At 43.2% G+C, this 19,755-nt stretch overlaps 1 protein-coding gene across 1 annotated transcript in view; it reads right to left on the bottom strand.

The window, feature by feature from the left end:
* Positions 1 to 3,070: 3,070 nt before the first annotated feature.
* Positions 3,071 to 19,755, bottom strand: part of LOC140197841 (uncharacterized) — a 38,220-nt gene continuing 21,535 nt past the window's right edge. The window contains exons 3-4 of the mRNA XM_072258332.1: positions 17,948 to 18,097; positions 3,071 to 8,990 (exon numbers count right to left, since the gene is read on the bottom strand). Of these exons, the coding sequence (XP_072114433.1) occupies positions 8,553 to 8,990; positions 17,948 to 18,097 (588 nt within the window). The 3' untranslated portion in view covers positions 3,071 to 8,552. The remainder of the gene's footprint in view (positions 8,991 to 17,947; positions 18,098 to 19,755) is intronic.

The raw sequence follows: 19,755 nt of genomic DNA, 5'->3' as shown, positions 1-19,755 counted from the left end.
GCTTTTTCTTTGCCAACTTCCACGAAAACAGCGGAATGCCCTGAAGAATGAATGACAGTTAAATGTTAGAACCCCAGCTCCCCCCTCACACACACAAGCAGCAGCAAAGCAACGCCCCCCCCCCCCCCACCAGCACAAGAGCATCTGCACCTTCCACCGAGCACTCAACATGCAGCAAAACATCAATAAAGACACGTACTTGCAGTACCCCAAAGACTACTCATTCACCCGGTAATCTGACATAGCACGGGCTGTCTCTCTCCTTAATAAGGGAAAAAGAGGTGTCCCATTTCACTTGGACAGAAATGTAGAGACTATTGATTTGACTTTGATGAGGCTTACATCATTTCTATGTAACTGAAGACTGATTTCATTAAACTTTGTGAATAACTCTAACAAATAAAAGTGTTGTGCCTAATATTCTTGAGTTGATTACTAAATTAAACATCGATCTCTAAATAATTTCATCACAGTTTCAAAAAGCAGATAGAAGTGTCTCAGGCTGATTCCTTTTGAGAGCTACCTGACCTCTGTGTGCAACAGCATGCATTTAAACTGTTCATCATTCTCAATACAAAGCTCTTGAAATAGTCAAGAACTGAGGTAATGGGACTTGATTTTATTTGCTGCTGTGATATCAGTAGTTAATAATTTGTGCAACTGATCACGCAAGCGTTTCTGAGATGCTGCCTGTACGTTACACAGTGAATGGTAAATATGTTAGGTTTTTTTCAAGAATGTAATATCCTCACAGTGGTGCCCTGTCATTGATGGTGCCCTCGACGTTGCATAAGCAAGAATATTGATGAGCAGAATGTCTATAAGACCAAGAGACACGGGAGCAAAATTAAGCCATTCGGCCCACCAAGTGTGCACTGCCATCCCATCATGGCTGATCCTGGATCCCACTCACCCCCATACACCTGCCTTCTCACCATATCCTTTGATGCCCTGACCAATCAGGAAACTATCAACTTCCACCTTAAATATACCCACGGACTTAGCCTCCACCACAGTCTATGACAGAGCATTCCACAGATTGACTACTCTTTGGCTAAAAAAATTCATCCTTATCTCTAAAGGGTTGTCCCTCAATTTTGAGGCTGTACCCTCTAGTTCTGGATACCTCCACCATAGGAAACTTCCTCTCCACACCCACCCTATTTAGTCCTTTCAATTTTCAAACACCAGAAAATCTGCAGATGCTGGAATTTCAAGCAACACACACACAAGATGCTGGTGGAACACAGCAGGCCAGGCAGCATCCATAGGAAGAAGCACAGTTGATGTTTCGGGCTGAGACCCTTGGTCAGGACTAACTGAAAGAAGAGATTGTAAGAGATTTAAAAGTGGGAGGGGGAGGGGGAGGGGGAGATCCGAAATGATGGGGGAAGACAGGAAGGGGAGGGATGGAGCTAAGAGCTGGAAAGTTGGTTGGCAAAAGGGATACGAGGCTGGAGAAGGGGGAGGATCATGGGACAGGAGGCCTAGGGAGAAAGAAAGAGAGAGGGGAGCCCAGAGGAACACGGAGAGCAGGCAAGGAGTTATAGTGAGAGGGACAGAGGGAGAAATAAGAGAGAGAGAGAGAAAAAAGGGGGAAATAAATAAGGTATGGGGTAAGAAGGGGAGGAGGGGCATTAACAGAAGTTAGAGAAGTCAATGTTCATGCCTTCAGGTTGGAGGCTACCCAGACAGAATATAAGGTGTTGTTCCTCCAACCTGAGTGTGGCTTCATCTTGACAGCAGAGGAGGCCGTGGATAGACATATCAGAATGGGAATGGGACATGGAATTAAAATATGTAGCCACTGGGAGATCCTGCTTTCTCTGGTGGACAGAGTGAGTATTGGTGATAATAATCATTAAAAATCAGAAATGGCTGGCTACATTGGAAAGTTTGATCACACAACAGGTAAATGGCTCATGTATACTGAACTACTGGAACAGTATTTGGAAGCAAATGAAATAGCCAATGAGAAGCAAGTGCTGAGTTCATTTGGTTAAAAGGCATATAAATTGCTTTGAGGTTTAACTGCTCCAACCAAACCATCAGAAATTAGCTTTGCTACTATTTTAAAAGTCATGCAGTAACACTGAGACATTGTTGATTGCAGAATGCTTTAGGTTTCATAAGTGGAATCAAAAGGAAGAGGAGTCCAGTTCAGCACACATGGCTGAATTGAAGAAGTTGTCTGAGCATTGTCAGTTCGGTAATAGATTCGATGATGCACTGAGAGATCGTTTAGTTTGTGGAATCTTAAAAGAAAGCATTCAAAAATAGCTCCTGAGTGAATCATAACTTACATTTAAAAGAGCAGAGATGTAATTGAGCTGCAGTCAGGAATGAAATGAGTGTGAACAAAATTGTAACGTCTAAACAGACACCTACCTGGCCAAACAAATTGTGTTACCCTTATGGCAGTTGTTCACATACACCCGACCAATTTTAAAGGTGAAACTTGCAGTAAATTCAACTTCTTCTTTGGCTGTCCATCGATTTTCAATGTTGACTGAGGCCTGGGCAAGTTTGTATGGAAGACCCACAGTTGCCCATGCTGCAAGTCTCCCCTCTGCATGCCAACGATGTTGTCCAAGGGAAGGGCATTAAGACCCATACAGCTTGGCACCAGTGTCGTCGCAGAGCAATGTGTGGTTAAGTGCCATGCTCAAGGACACAACACACTGCCTCAGCTGAGGCTCGAACTAGTGACCTTCGGATCACTATGCCAACGCCTTAACCACTTGGCCACATGCCACACTAATTCAACTAATTAGGATACATATAAGGAGAATGTCGGGCAGACTAAAGTAAATGGACTGCTCAGGGAAGAGCAAAAGCTAAAAAGTCAAGTTGCAGTTTCAAAAAGAGCAATAATTTGCTGTTGATGAAAAATCTGATAATGATGAGAGTGACACAGGACTGTGTACCCTTGAGATTAACAGTGTGAAAATTAACAACAGACAAGCAATATGGCTTACGCGAGAAGTGACCAGCAAATTAGTTAAATTGGAATTGGACATTGGCTCAGCTGTTTCAGTCATTCCACAAAAAGATTTTCTTTCTTTCTTTTCAAATCTTTTTATTGTTATATTATACAAAGGAAATAACACGAGTACATTGAAGTAACAACACTTAAAATGTCTCAAAAAAGACATTATCTTAAAGATTGAAAAAAATGTGGTAACAAAAAAAACCTACTAAGCAGAAAAAGTGGGGAAAAAACCCCATTGGGTGTTCAACCCCGGGGTCATGTGTCATACAAAAAGCTTCTAAAAATAAACATCAAACCGCCAGCAAGAAAAGAAAACATACCAAAAAATTTATAATTAGATTGTGGAAAAAATCTATCAATTAGCTCAAATGATAATAACGAGCAAATGAGCCCCATCTTTTCTCAAAATCAAATAAAGGTTCAAAGGTTCGACTTCTTATTTTCTCCAAACTAAGACATAGCATCACTTGAGAGAACCATTGTGACAAAGTGGGAGCTGATCTATCCTTCCACTTCAACAAAATGGCCCTCCTATCTATGTAACAAATGCAATAACATGTTGGTCAGACGCAGAAATACCATGAATATTTTGAGGAATTATTCCAAAAAGCACAGTTAATTTATTAGGTTGTACCTTGTAGATTAATTTTAAGTGCTTTAGAAATTGCTGAAAAAACTGACTTCCAGAACTGTTCCAATATAGAACAAGACCAAAACATGTGTCAGTGTAGCTATCCCAGTTTTACATCTATCACAATAACCAAAAAGATTTTGAATAGCATTTCAAAGATACTACACTGAAGCTTGAAGGTACCCAACAGAGAACTTATACTAGAGAAAAAACACAATGACATACAACAATCAACAAGCCAAAATGAGCTTGCATGTACATAGTAAAAGTAGAATGGCCAGCATTGTGGGGGCATGATTGGCTGAGACAACTACAACTTGATTGGAGATCCATCCATCATTTGCATGCCATAGATAGATATTTATTAATCCAAAGGAAATTACAGTGCACAGTAGCACCACAAGTGCAAAGAGATAAATATTGGAAGAGAAGTAGAAAGAATAAAAAATAAGTTACCCCAAATTGTCCCCTGCAATGAAGCCAACTGAAAGCGAATTATGAATGGTACTAGATGATGCCACAAGTGTCTCAATGCCAAACGCCATGCATTGCCCAAATGAGGACAAAGAGAAGTTGGTGCATCTGGTTGAAAAGCATATTGAGCCAAGGAAGGACTGCATTGCTCAGAGGAATGGTGAATGTGACAAAAGCAGTGGTCTGACTACAACAGATTTTATAGGCAACATACCTGAGAAAACTTCTAATATGTTAATCAGACAGTTATTTGTGAAATGTGAAATGAGTCCCAGGAGCTTCAGGAAAGTTGCAAGCATTTGGCTCTTGTGAGTATAAAGAACCAAAATCTACTCTGCGTGCATCAAGGCTATTGCATGAACTTCAGGTGGGAGAGAAAATGCTGCTTGTAAAGTTAGATGCAAAGACCAAAGCTCAGCTGGATGAATAGAAGGCCAAAAAGAAAGGAGTCGATGGAGATATGAAAACAGAGGATTCGACAGCTGTTATATGGATGAGGAAACCAAGAAGGGAGCTCTAATTGTAAAGGAAGCTATAGAAGGATTAATAAGAGAATACTCCAGTGAACTAAATGCACCTTCCCAAAATCAAGGTGCATAAACTAGAAGGAAAAAGAAGAAGAAAAGTGGCCACCTCTGTCAGAACCACTTCCTGCAGTCTCAGAGTCAACTCCCACAACCGTCACAGAGGAAACCCCAGATCCTGAGATTGTGGTATGTGCGCGCCTCACTTAAAGTAAACCTGAAGTTAGACTCTCATTTCGGACTCCCATGTCTTCCTTTGAATTAGTTTAAAACATCGAACATAGAAATCTACAGCACATTACAGGCCTTTCGACCCACAATGTTGTGCCGACCATAAAACTTACTCTAGAAATTGCCTAGAATTTCCCTACTCTGTGTGAAAAACTTACCTCTGACATCCCCCTTGTACCTACTTCCAAGCACCTTAAAACTATGCCCCCTCCTGTTAGTTATTTCAGCCCTGGGAAAAAGCCTCTGGCTATCCACATGATCAATGCCTCTCATTATCTTATACACCTCTATCAGGTCACCTCTCATCCTCCACTGCTCCAAGGAAAAAAGGCAAAGTTTTAATAAGGCATGCTCTCCAATCCAGGCAACACCCTTGTAAATCTTTTCTGCACTCTCTCTATAGTATCCACATCGTTCCTGTAGTGAAGTGACTAGAACTGAACACAGTGCTCCAAGTGAGGCCTTATTAAGGTCTTATATAGCTATAACATCACCTCATGGCTCTTGAACTCAATCCCACGGTTAATGAAGGCCAACACACCATACACCTTCTTAACAGCACTGTCAACCTGCACAGCAGCTTTGAGTGTCCTATGGACACGGACCCCAAGATCTCTCTGATCCTCCACACTGCCATTAATATTATATTCTGTCTTCAAATTTGACCTACCAAAATGAACCACTTCACACTTACCTCAGTTGAACTCCATTTGCCATTTCTCAGCCTAGTTCTACATCCTATTGATGTCATGCTGTAACCTCTGACAGTCCTCCAGACTATCCACAACACCCCCAACTTTTGTGTCATCAGCAAACTTACTAACCCTCCTTTCTCCTTCCTCATCCAGGTCATTTATAAAAATCACGAACAGGAAGGGTTCCAGAACAGATTCTTTCAGAACACCACCAGTCACCAACCTCCATGCAGAATATGACCTATCTACAATGACCCTTTGCCTTCAGTGGGCAAGCAAATTCTGGATCCACAAAGCAAGGTCTTCTTGTATCCCATGGCTCAATACTCCCTGAATGAGCATGGCACGGGGAACCTTATCCAATGCCTTACTGAAATCCATATACGCTACATCCACTGCTCTACCTTCATCAATGTGTTTTGTTGCATCCTCAGAGAATTTAATCAGGCTCATAAGGCACTTGACAAAGCCATGCTAACTAACCCTAATCAGATTATGTCTCTTTAAATGCTCATAAATCATGCCTCTCAGGATCTTCAACAACTTGCCCACTACTGAAGTAAGAGTCACTGGTCTATAATTTCCTGGGCTATCTCTACTCCCATTGTTGAACAAGGGACAACATCTGCAACCCTCCAATCCTCCGGTACTTCTCCCGTCCCTAATGATGATGATGATGGAAAGGTCATCACCACAGGCTCAGAAATCTCCTCCCTCACTTCCCACTGTAGCCTGGGATATATCTCATCTGGACCAAGCAACTTATCTAACTTAATGTTTTCCAAAAGCTCCAGCACATCCTCTTTCTTAATGTCTATATGCTCAAGTGTTTCAGTCCTCTGTAATATTTTGAAGTTACAAAACATAACACTCTGTTGTTAAACAGGGAGGTGGTTCTGTACCCACTACCTCCTCCCCACCACCACTCCTTCAATACTGCACCAGGGTTGTTGGCTTAACTTTTAGGTTACTGGAATTCCAGGAACCAAGAATCTATTTGATGTGGTGCAAGAGGGCCTCGCTGACAGCTAATACTAATGAGGAGAAAAATCCTATTTTTACATGTGTATAAGCACAACTGTAATATACACTTCCCAAGTGACTCTCATAGCATGAATTCTTTCCTCTTGTCATTTTATCCTGTCATCACCATAAGACAGAATTAGGCCATTCAGCCCATTGAGTCTGCTCCACTATTCAATCATGGCTGATTTATTTTCACTCTCAAGTCCATTGTCCTGCCTTCTCCCTGTAACCTTTGACAGTTTTCCCTCACCCCTCTCTGACTCCTCATCCCTCCCAGAGTGGCATTTAGGGCAGCAATGAAGCTCCTCCATCTCTGGCGGTGTTCAGGGCTTCCTTCTCGGTTTTCTCTACTGTCAGTCATGCAACTCAGGAATACCGTCACACTCAGATGTAGAAGGATTCTTCATTGCTGTTTCCAGAACAATTTTGTTTTACCAGTCAGGGCCGTTAGCCCAGAGCTGAACCCTCCCCCCCAAACCTGGAGGACCGGTTGACCACTCTTAGTCTGTCCTCTACTCTTTCACCTGTTCAGAATGGGTGACCGTACAAAGAGCCAAAGAATAAAGCCCTGACTCCACCCAACATCGCTCTCTGGGTCATTGAAGCACATAAGCTCCAAACCCTACGACAAGGTGTGGTCCTCTTGGAGGCATGACTTATTGGTTTATTGTGAATACTCTGCACCCACCACAAGCAACACAGTAGGTGTTCCACTAATCACAAATATATCACTGTATTACAGTGCAAAGTCCTGATGGAAAATTTGTCAAGTGGAGGTTTGAAGCCAGGTGATCAAAGAAGAGCGACCTGCAGCAGATCTTGCGTTTCAGGTTCCTGTTCTTTATTTATCATATGTACATTGCTGTGTCATTTGCATTAATAACCAACACAGTGTAAGGATGTGCTGGGGACAGCCGCAAGTGCTGCCTCACATTCCAGCACCAACATATGTCCACAACTGCCTTTGAGGAAGACGATTGAGGATTTAGACCCATTGACCATGAAGGAGCAGGACACCTTGGGTTTCCCAAGTGCTGTAGGCACAGCCTGGATAGGAATTGACCGCTGCAAATTGAGTGGGCTTCTTCACGCAGACAGCGCCAAGCTTTCCTCAGTGCTGTTTGGAGTCGCAGAGCTTCAGGCAAGTGGAGAGTGTTCCTCATCACTACTGATAGTGCCTTGTAGATGGGAGGAGAAGCTCTGGTTGGTCCGGAGGTGACTCACTCACTGTGTGACTCCCACTCTCAGACCTGCTCTTCTGGCTGTGCCTGTTTTTGCAACTGGTACATTTGAGTTTCTAATTTCCACACACCCCCACCACCCTCACACTAACCAAAACTCCACCCCTCATCACCATAAGACAGAATTAGGCCATTCAAGCCATTGAGTCTGCTCCACAATTCAATCATGGCTGATTTATTTTCCCTCAAGTCCATTGTCATGCGTTCTCCTTGTAACCTTTGTCAGTACATCCTCTTCCCTCCCCGACTCCTCACCTCTCCAATTCCTCACCCCTCCGACTCTTCATCCCTCCCAGACTCTTCATCCCTCCCCAACTCCTCACCTCTCCCAAACTCATCACTCCTCGCTGACTCCTCACCCCTCCCCGACCCTCACCTCTTCCCAACTCACTCCTCTCCAACTCTTCATCCCTCCCTGACTCCTCACCCCTCTCCAACTCATCATCCCTCCCTGACTCTTCACCCCTACCCAGGTCATCACCCCAACCGTACCAGTTACCCATCAGTCCAATCTCACACTAGCCAAGTCCCAGCCTCCACCAGTACCTCTTCACCCCTCTCCCACCCCCATCAGTGATAATCCCCTCCCCAGCACACCACCCTCACCTGCTCATGGTGCCCCCACTGCCCACCATGGGGTCTGCAGGACTTCAGGTTACAGGAGACATGGGAAGGAAGAGCCGGTGGTGAGGGGGGTGCTGAGAAGGGTTCAGTGATGGGGAGGGGAGATGCACCTGACTATGAGGCAAACATCTGCCTTGCTGCCTTGGGCTTGTCACACTTTGCCCGGTGGTACCAGCTGGGCTGGGCGTTGTAGCAGGCACTGAAGCTGTCGAGGCAGCGGAAGCAGAAGCAGTTGGCGCAGTTCCTGCAGGTGACGTACTTGCAGCCACCGCTGTGTGCTACCAGGGCCTTGCATTGTGGGCAGGCCCGAATGGAGGGGCAGCCGTTCACTGTCAGGGCGGGGTTCACGATCTCCTCACAGCACTGGAGCAGGGCCACAATGTGGCAAAATTCATCTGCGCAGTTGTCCCCTTGCGGCGAGCCTCCCTTCCACTTCCTCAGGCAAGCCCAGCAGAACTGGAAAGTCTCCCCCTTGGTCTCCAAGCAGACTGGACACTCCATGCAGAGGTTTTTCAGGTCCAGCCTCTGCAGTAGAGATTTGCAGCCCGGGCACTGTGAGAGCAAGAGGTGATGTTGTGTAAGAACATAAGATCTAGGAGCAGGAGTCGGCCATTTGGCCCATCAAGCCTGCTCCACCATTCAATAAGATGGTTCAATGGCTCCATTTTAATGTCAGAAAATGTATAGAGTATACAACCTGAAATTCTTACTCTTCACAGACATCCATGAAAAAGAAAAAACCCAAAGAATGAATGACAGAAAAACGTTAGAACCCCAATGGCTGATCTGGCCGTCTACATGCCTTTTCCCATAACCATCCATTCCCCTGTTATACAAAAACCTATCTAACTGCATCTTAAATATGTTTAACGAGGAACCTTCCACTCCCTCTCTGGGCAGAGAATTCCACATATTCACTATTCTCTGGGAAAAGCAGTTCAAAGATCAAGAATCAATTTTATTCACCATCTATTGGAATGGTATTAGGAATCTGCCATGGTGTGTTGGTGTTAAAACAACATCATTCAACAATTATAAAGAATTATATAACAATAAAGTGAGAGATGTAATGCACAGATTGTAACATCAAAACAGCGAGCTGTTGGACTCCCCTCTCTGTGGCAGGAGCGATACCTCTCCCTCCCTCGTTAGTGAGGGATATCAAACTGTTGGGGTGAACACTGGTTTTTGATGGACTCTAAATGATGGTCTCTTTGGGACTTTGCTGTTGCTTGCTTGGTGGGTGGTGGTGGAGAGGGGCTGATACTTTCTGCTGGAATAAGGGGGGAGCATTGATGCTTTGCTGCATGGAAAGAGGGAGGGGTTCTAACACTTTTCTGTCATTCGTTCTTTGGGTCTTTTTCTGCTTTGTGGATAGAAACATAGAAAACCTACAGCACAATACAGGCCCTTCGACCCACAAAGCTGTGCCGAATAGGTCCTTACCTGAGAAATTACCTAGGGTTACCCATAGCCCTCTACTTTTCTGAGCTCCATGTACCTATCCAAGAGTCTCCTAAAAGACCCTATCATATCCACCTCCACCACCGTCGCCGGCAGCCCATTCCATGCACTCACCACTCTCTGCATAAAGAACTTACCCCTGACATCTCCTCTGCACCTACTTCCACGCACCTTAAAACCATGCCCTCTCATGCTAGCCATTTCAGGCCTGGGAAAAAGCCTCTCACTATCCACACAATCAATGCCTCTCATCATCTTATACACCTCTATCAGGTCACTTCTCATCCTCCGTTGCTCCAAGGAAAAAAGGCCGAGTTCACTCAACCCATTCCATAAGGCACGCTCCCAATCCAGGCAACATCCTTGTAAATCTCCTCTGCACCCTTTCTATGGTTTCCACGTCCTTTCTGTAGTGAGGCGACCAGAATTGAGCACAGTACTCCAAGTGGGGTCTGACCAGGGTCCTACATTACCTCTCGGCAGGTGGGATGAATAAAGTAAAGGAAATATCTCCAATGGGTTGAAACCAATAGATATTTCCTCATCGAAATCTGGTTTATTCTCACTGACATATGTTGTGAACTTTGTTGTTTTTAGGTATCAGTACAGTGCAATACAGAAAAGATGCTACAAGTTATAATAAGATGTTTTTAAGTGTAAAAGTAGAGCAAAATAGTGAAGCAGTATTCATGAGAATATTCAGAAATCTGACATTTGGAGTGGGAGAAGCTGTTCCTAAAACATTGAGTTTGGGTCTTCAGGCTCCTGTACCTCCTTGCTGATGGTAATAATGAGAGAAGGACACATCCTGGGAGGTTCATGTCTTTAGTGATGGATGCTGCCTTTTTGAGGCACTGCTTTCAAAGGTGTCCTCGACATTGGGAGATTAGAGGCCACGATGGAGCTATATGAGTCTACAACCTGTAGTCTCCATCCTAAATCTACTCCCCTAAGCCTTGAGGATATGTCCCATAGTATAGTCTCACCTACCAGTGAAAACAACTTCTATAAATGTGTAGTGAAGGGATGCATCACAGCCTGGTATGGAAACACCAATCCCTTTGAATGGAAAATCCTATCAAAAGTTGTGGTCCAGTCCATCAAGGGTAAAGCCCTCCCATCTATTGAGTACATCTATGTGGAACACTGTCATAAGAAAGCAGCATCAATCACCAGGGACCTCACCACCCAGGTCATGCTCTTCTCACTGCTGCCATCAGGTAGGAGGTACAAGATCTTCAGGGCTCACACCATTAGGTTCTAGAACAGTTACTACTCCTCAACCTTCAAGCTCTTGAACAAGTGGGGATAACTGCACTCAACTTCACTTGCCCCATCTTTGAAATGTTCCTACAATGGACTCACTCTCAAGGACCCTTCATCTCATGTTCTCATTATTTATTGCTATTCATTTATTTGCATTTGCATGGTTCGTTGTCTTCTGCACACTGGTTGAATGCCCTAGTTGAGTGGTCTTTCATTGAACCTGGTATAGTCAGTATTCTATAGATTTGTTGAGAAAGCCCACAGGAAAGTGAATCTCAGGGTTATATGTGGTGACATATATGTACTTTGATAATAAAATTTACTTTGATCTTAGAACTTCTGAACTTTCCTGCCTCTATCGTATCCGTCCCTTTCATAATTTTATTTGTTTCTATAAGACTCCCTTTCATTCTTCTGAATTCCAGTGAGTATAGTACCAGGCAACTCAATCTCTCCTCATGGGCTAATCCCCTCCAACTCCAGAATCAACCAGCTAAACCTCCTTTGCACTGTCTCCAAAACCAGTCTATCTTTCTTCAAGTAAGGAGACCAGAACTGCATGCAGTACTCCAGCTGCAGCCTCACCAGTACCCTGTACAGTTGCATCGTAACCTCCCTGAACTTAAATTGCTTTTGATCAATAAAAATACAAGGCTAGAGGATAAAATCAGCAGCCATTGTCTTTTTTTTTTGGTTAAGGCAAGTACAATAATGCCATTTAACAGGCCGCTTGGTAGCACAGAGGTTAGCACGATGCTTTATGGTACAGGCGACCCAGGTTCACTTCCTGCTGCTGCCTGTAAGGAGTATGTACATTCTTCCCGTGACCACATGGGTTTCCTCCCACAGTCCAAAAACATATCGGTTACTAGATTAATTGGTCATAGAATGGTTCAGAGGGATATGGTGAAACACAGGCAAAATATGCTAGTGTTGACCCTGGTTGGTGTGAACAAGTTAGGCTGAGGGGGCTGTGTCATGCTGAATGACACTTTAACTCTATAAACAGAAAATACAGTGAAACGGTCGGCAAGTTGAGCATCTGTGGAAAGAGAGAAATAGAGTTAATGTTCCAAAAATAATTTGTGTCGACCATAAAGAATGGAAACAAGTTAGTGGAAATAATTCAGAAAATGTATAGCTTGGGTGGTTGATAGCTGGGTTGAGTTGTTCTCTGATCTTGGCAATTTACTTGCAAACATTTCATCGCCATGCAAAGAGACACCGTCAGTGCATTGTTGATTGCAATGTGTCCCCCAGATGCTTGGCCTTTATATATTTTTCAATCAGCTGATTGGACATCATTTCAGAAATGCAGTTGTGATGTGGGGAGGAAAATTTTATCACTGATTGACTGTGTGGCGATCTCCGTGCATTGTGGTCTGGGATTTTGCCCACATCAGCTCATAAATAGTATCGAGGTCAACATGTTTGTCAACAGAATTGGTCACGGAAAACCATGCTTTCAGGAATTCTCTTGCATGCCGCTTGCACCATGACGTTCATTGACGCACAGACCCTCCCGATCTTCATGGGTAGAGATGAGGGAGAATTGGTCATGCCGCCTTACAGCCAGTTATGTTCATGGATCCTTGTAGATAGTTTTCTGTTAGACAAGACCAATGTATTCTACAAAATCCAATGCGGGGACCTCATCAAATATTATGTCAACCAAACTGGGAGAAAACTACCCACAAGGACAATTAGATCATAAGACAAAGGAGCAGAAGTCAGCCATTCGGCCCATCGAGTCTGCTCCGCCATTTTATCACGAGCTGATCCATTTTCCCATTTAGTCCCACTCCTCCACCTTCTCACCATAACCTTTGATGCCCTGGCTTCTCAGATACCTATCAATCTCTGCCTTAAATACACCCAATGACTTGGCCTCCACTGCCGCCCGTGGCAACAAATTCCATAGATTCACCACCCTCTGACTAAAGAAATTTCTTCGCATCTCTGTTCTGAATGGGCACCCTTCATTCCTTAAGTCATGCCCTCTCGTACTAGACTCCCCCATCATGGGAAACAACTTTGCCACATCCACTCTACTCTGTCCATGCCTTTCAACATTCAAAATGTTTCTGTGAGGTCTCCCCTCATTCTTCTAAACTCCAAGGAATACAGTCCAAGAGCGGACAAACGGTCCTCATATGTTAACCCTCTCATTCCCGGAATCATTCTAGTGAACCTTCTCTGTACCCTCTCCAACGTCAGCACATCCTTTCTTAAATAAGGAGACCAAAACTGCCCACAGTACTCCAAGTGAGGTCTCACCAGTGCTTTATAGAGCCTCAACATCACATCCCTGCTCCTATACTCTATTCCTCTAGAAATGAATGCCAACATTGCATTCGCCTTCTTCACCACTGACTCAACCTGGAGGTTAACCTTAACGGTATCCTGTACGAGGACTCCCAAGTCTCGTTGCATCTCAGAACTTTGAATTCTTTCCCAATTTAAATAATATTCTGCCCGTTTATTTCTTCTGCCAAAGTGCATAATCATACACTTTCCAACATTGTATTTCATTTGCCACTTCTTTGCCCATTCTTCCAATCTATTCAAGTCTCTCTGCAGACTCTCTTTTTCCTCAGCACTACCGGCCCCTCCACCTATCTTCGTATCATCAGCAAACTTAGCCACAAAGCCATCTATTCCATAATCCAAATCGTTGATGTACAATGTAAAAAGAAGCGGCCCCAACACGGACCCCTGTGGAACACCACTGGTAATCGGCAGTCAACCAGAATAGGATCCCTTTATTCCCACTCTCTGTTTCCTGCCAATCAGCCAACACTGTATCCACATATGTAACTTTCCCGTAATTCCATGGGCTCTTATCTTGTTAAGTAGCCTCATGTGTGGCGCTTTGTCAAAGGCCTTCTGAAAATCCAAATATACAACATCCACTGCATCTCCCTTGTCTAGCCGACTTGTAATTTCCTCAAAAAATTGTAATAGGTTTGTCAGACAGGATTTTCCTTTTCGGAATCCATGCTGAGTTCTGCCTATCTTGTCATATGCCTCCAGGTACTCTGTAACCTCATCCTTGACAATCGACTCCAACAACTTCCCAACCACCGATGTCAAGCTAACAGGTCTATAATTTCCTTTTTTGCTTCCTTACCCCCTTCTTAAATAGCGGAGTGACATTTGCAATCTTCCAGTCCTCCAGAACCATGCCAGAATCTATCGACTTTTGAAAGATCATCGCTAATGCCTCCGCAATCTCCACAGCTACTTCCTTCAGAACCCGAGGATGCATTCCATCTGGTCCAGGAGATTTATCTACCTTTAGACTACTTAGCTTCCTGAGTACTTTCTCTGTCATAATTGTGACTGTGCACACTTCTCTTCCCTGCCACCTTTGAGTGTCTGGTATACTGCTGATGTCTTCCTCAGTGAAGACTGAAGCAAAATACTCGTTCAGTTCCTCCGCCATCTCCTTATCTCCCATTACAATTTCTCCAGCATCATTTTCTATCAGTCCTATATCTACTCTCACCTGTCTTTTACTCTTTATATACTTGAAAAAGCTTTCAGTATCCTCTTTGATATTATTTGCTAGCTTCCTTTCATAGTTAATCTTTTCCCTCTTAGTGACCTCCTTAGTTTCCTTTTGTAAGATTTTAAAAACTTCCCAATCCTCTGTCTTCCCACTAATTTTTGCTTCCTTGTATGCCCTCTCCTTTGCCTTAACTTTGGCTTTGACTTCTCTTGTCAACCACTGTTGCATCCTTTTTCCATTCGAAAATTTCTTCTTTTTTGAAATATACCTGCCTTGCACCTTCCTCACTTCTCACATAAACTCCAGCCACTGCTGCTCTGCCGTCCTTCCCGCCAGTGTCCCTTTCCAGTCAACTTTGGCCAGTTCCTCTCTCATGCCACTATAATTTCCTTTACTCCACTGAAATACCGACACATCAGATTTCGGCTTCTCTTTTTCAAATTTCACAGTGAACTCAATCATGTTATGATCACTGCCTCCTAAGGGTTCCTTCACCTCAACCTCTCTAATCACCTCTGGTTCATTACACGATACCCAATCCAGTACAGCCGATCCCCTAGTGGGCTCAACAACAAGCTGTTATAAAAAGCCATCTCGCAGACATTCTACAAATTCTCTCTCTTGAAAAGATGACTGGAATCCCTTAGCACTTTTGTGCAAGGGTGTTTGTTCGGTGCATCAAAAATCAAACTTACAAAAAATTAGCAAAAATAACAAAAACAATTGATAGGAAAGTATATAAGGGCCAAGCATTTGGAGGATACACTACAATCAACAGCGCACTGATGATGTCTCCTTGCTTGGTGACGAAATGTTTGCAAGTAAATTGTCAAGATCAGAGATCAATTCAACACAAAACAAGTTAGTTTTTGGAGAGGCTCAGGTGGGACAAATAGCGCAAAGGAAATATCTCTGATAGCATGAGACTAAAAGAGTTAATGTAGTTGTTTCTTAGTTTGTATTTGTGTTTCAAATATGGGATCATAGTCTATCTTTTTATTTGTATCTATTTTCTGCATGTTTCTCAGCTATTTGCAACACTTAACTCAGACAAGGAAGCATAAAACAGTTTCTAATTGCCATAATAATCCATTTGGTCTCACACCATCAAAGAGGTGCACATTGCTCAAGCCATCCAACATAAACTAACTTGTTTTTTTTTCCTCTTCTTTCCTCAGTTCTGGCAAAAGGTCCCAGACCTGAAAACATTAACTGCTTCAATTTCCACAGACATTGTTCAACCCACTAGGTGCTTCTACCATTTAGGGTTTTGTTTTTCCTAGAAACCTCCTCTTTCCTACAACCTAATCAAAATAAAATCTCTTCTTAAAAACAAGATTGTAAAGCCAAATATACAAAGCACTTGGGTTAATGGGGACATTAATAACAGACAAATCAATATGTTAAATTCATGAGTTTTGACCAAAGATGACTGAAATCCCTTGGCACTTCTGTGCAAGGGTGTTTGTTCGGTGAATCAAAAATCAAACTTACAAAAAATTAGCAAAAATGGCAAAAAGAAAACTGTGAATATTTACAAAAAGATTTCTAACAGAAAAGAACAAATATAGCTACATATTATGCCCAGTGTGAACTTCTGGCAGTTCAGTCTCTCACTCCTACCGATAGTGAACAGCCCCATTTTGTTAGGCACCAGGACATACCATCTTTAATTACCCACAGAGTTAACTTATGACTGCACATGAATTAGAATATAATGCACCTCACAATGGAGTTGCAATCATATTATAAAATAAACAGAAGCAATTAACCTTAACTACAGTATACAAACAATATATATACATTTACACATCCCCATTACTGAAGAAATTAAATATTCTGCCGAGTATGGCAGGAAAGGCACCATAAAGCCAAACCTTTAGGACCCACTATTAGAATACACTGGGAGGAAAACATTGAAATATGCACACTCATTGCAACGACAGCAGAACGACAAGGCAAAGTTTGTGTGTGTGCAAAAGCACGTGTGTATGGAGTGTGTTTACCGAGCGCTCTCCATCATGCAATATTTAGCTTTGTTTCAGGATGGGTAGCATTTTAAATCAGCAAAGTTGTATTATATTTAATCTTGTTTGGGTCATGCTGGGGTGAGTTGGTAAGTTTGCAGATGACACAAAGGTTGGAGATAGTGTCGAAGGTTGTTATGGGTTATAGCAGGATATAAATAGGAAGCAGAACTGGATGAAGAAATGGCAGATGGAGTTCACACTGGGCCTCTCGAAGTCCAACCCTACGTCCCCGTCATAAGAGGTGGAAATGGTTAAGGCTGGTCAACAAGACTCTGGTAAAGCTGCATAGGCCAATCGCCTGTACAGTAAATACGATGGATTACAGAAACATTGATGAAACGTACCATGGACTTTGGACAATAAAGATGGGAAATTACCAATGGGCTATGTTCTACGGGGAGCTAAGGGCCCAAGAAGAAGAAGAAAATACACATTGGAAGATCAAACTTCAAGGCAGAGTACAAGGTTACTATCATGATTGTTAGCAGAATGGAAGAACAAAGGGACCTTGGGGTCCATAGATCCCTCAAAGTTGCTGCGCAAGTTGAAAGAGTTGTTCAGAAGGCTCATGGTTAAGAAGGCCTTCATTATTTGGGAGAGTTGAGCTAAAGAGCTGTAAGGTAACATAAATCTGTAAATCTGGTTAGACCACATTTAAAGCAATGTGTTCAGTTCTAGTCACCTCATTATAAGAAGGTTGCGGAAGCTTTAGAAAGGGTGCAGAGGAGATTTACCAGGATATTGCCTGGATTAGAGAGTATGTCGTATGAGGATAGGTTGAGTAAACCAGGGCATTTTTAGCTGGAGTGAAGGAGGATGAGAGGTACTTTGATAAAGGCGTACAAGATGATAAGAGTGGACAGTTGGCACCTTTTTTGCAAGGAGGCAATGGCTAATATGAGAGGGCGTAATTTTAAGGTGACTGGAGGAAAGTATAGGGGAATGTCAGAGGTAAGTTTTTTCCACGGTGATAAATGTGTCAAATGCACTGCTGGGGTGATGGTAGAGACAGATACATTAGAGGCATTTATGTGACTCTTAGATAGGCATATTGATCAAAGAAGAATGGAACGCTTGACAGGAAGGAAGGGTTAGGTCTTGGAGTAGGTTAAAAGGTCAGCACAACATCATGCACTGAAGGGTCTGTACTATGTTCTATGTATGATAAGCCGAATGGCCTATTTCTACACTGTACGTGGCAATGTTCCCATTGAACCTGTCTCTCAATGTGCTATTACCTTCTTATAAGAGTCAGTATTGCTACTCATCATCTGTGAAAGCTTCTTCTCATAGAGAATCCGGTCCTTCTGTGTCAGCAAACCAAGAGACCGCACCTCCTGCCATGCCCAAACCTGCCCGCACTTTGGGCAAGTGATATCGGTCTCTCCCTGGAGAGAGAGAGAGAGAGAGAGAGAGAGTAGTGGGTCTCTGATGAGCAAATCCTTGCCCACAGCCCTTCCATAGCATCCAACCACAACAACAAAACACTGCATTTGTATAGTGCTTTTAATGCCATTAAACATCTCATGTTCCTTCACAGAACCTGCCCTACATTCATTCATTCATCATTTATTTATCTATTTGGTTATTTATTAATTGATTGAGATGCAGCGTGGAACAGACCCTCCCTGCCCTTCAAGCTGCGCCACCCAGCAATTCTCCGATTTAACCCTAGCCTAATCACGGGGCAATTTACAATGACCAAGTAATCTACCAACCGGTAGTGAGAGGAAAGTGGATAAAAGCCAGGCTTACAGGCAGCGGTGGGAATTGAACCCAAGTCACCTGTACTGTGAAACATTGTGCTAACCTCCACACTACCATGCCAAAGCTGATGGGGCAGGTGCTCAAAGTGGTGCTTTTAAGTGAGGAAGGGAGGTTGAGAGTTTCTGGGAAGGAATTTCTGAGCTCGAGGCCCGGGCAGTGTTGATTAAATTCAGGAGATCCACAAGAATCTGGAACTGAGGAGTACAGAGATCTCAGGAGGTTTGTAGAGTGTTGGGCAGCTGGAAATGGGGTGGAGGTGGCTGTTGGGCACAAATAAGTCAATGGAGGATTTTAAAATTGAGCTGATTTTCAACCATGGTTTGGTGATAAAGAGGAGAAAGAAATGGGTGATTGTGAATTTTAAAACCTGTAAATCTGTAAATCTGAAATAAAACCAGAAAATTTTCTAAAACTACTCAGCAGGTCAGAGAACATCTGTGGAGCAAGATACTTCAACACTCTGTATACCTTATACTTTATTGTCGCCAAACAATTGATACTAGAACATACAATCATCACAGCGATATTTGATTCTGCGCTTCCCGCTCCCTGGAGTACAAATTGATAGTAAATATAAAGAATTTAAATTATAAATCATAAATAGAAAATAGAAAATGGAAAGTAAAGTAGTACAGTGAGTACAGCAGGGGGCTGAGTACACAGCCTTGTGAGGCAATGGTGCTCAGAGTGATTGTAGAGGAAAGCTTGTCCCCTATTTTTACAGCCTGGGTCCTGTCTGTGAGGAAGTTGAAGATCCAGCTGCAGATCTGAGTGCTAAGGCCCAGGTTCCAGAGTCTAGGAATCAGTTTATTTGGAATGATGGTATTAAAGGCAGAGCTGTAGTCAATGAAAAGGAGCCTTACATATGCGTCTTTATTCTCCAGGTGCTCTAAGGAGGAATGTAGGGCCAGAGAGATGGCATCTGTCGTTGACCTGTTGCTCCAGTAGGTGAATTGCAAAGTGTCGAGGTTGACTGGTAGATACAGGGTGAGAGTTGGGGTTAAGATTAGAGAAGGATGAATGGGAATTAAAAAAATTTCTCTCTGTAGAGAGAAAATACGTAGTTAGACAACACACACAAAATGCTAGAGGAACTCAGCAGGTCAGACAGCATCTATGGAAATAAATAAACTGTCGATGTTTAAGGCTGAGACCTTTCATCAGGACTGGAAAGAAAGGGAGAAGTTAGGGTAAGAAGGTGATGGGACAGGAAGAAGAAGTACAAAGTGGTAGGTGATAGGTGAAAACAGGAGACGGAGAGGGTGCAAAATAAAGAGCT

Source organism: Mobula birostris, chromosome 5, assembly GCF_030028105.1.
Source record: "Mobula birostris isolate sMobBir1 chromosome 5, sMobBir1.hap1, whole genome shotgun sequence".
Classification (NCBI taxonomy): Eukaryota; Metazoa; Chordata; class Chondrichthyes; order Myliobatiformes; family Myliobatidae; genus Mobula; species Mobula birostris.
This window is presented reverse-complemented; position numbering and strand designations above follow the sequence as displayed.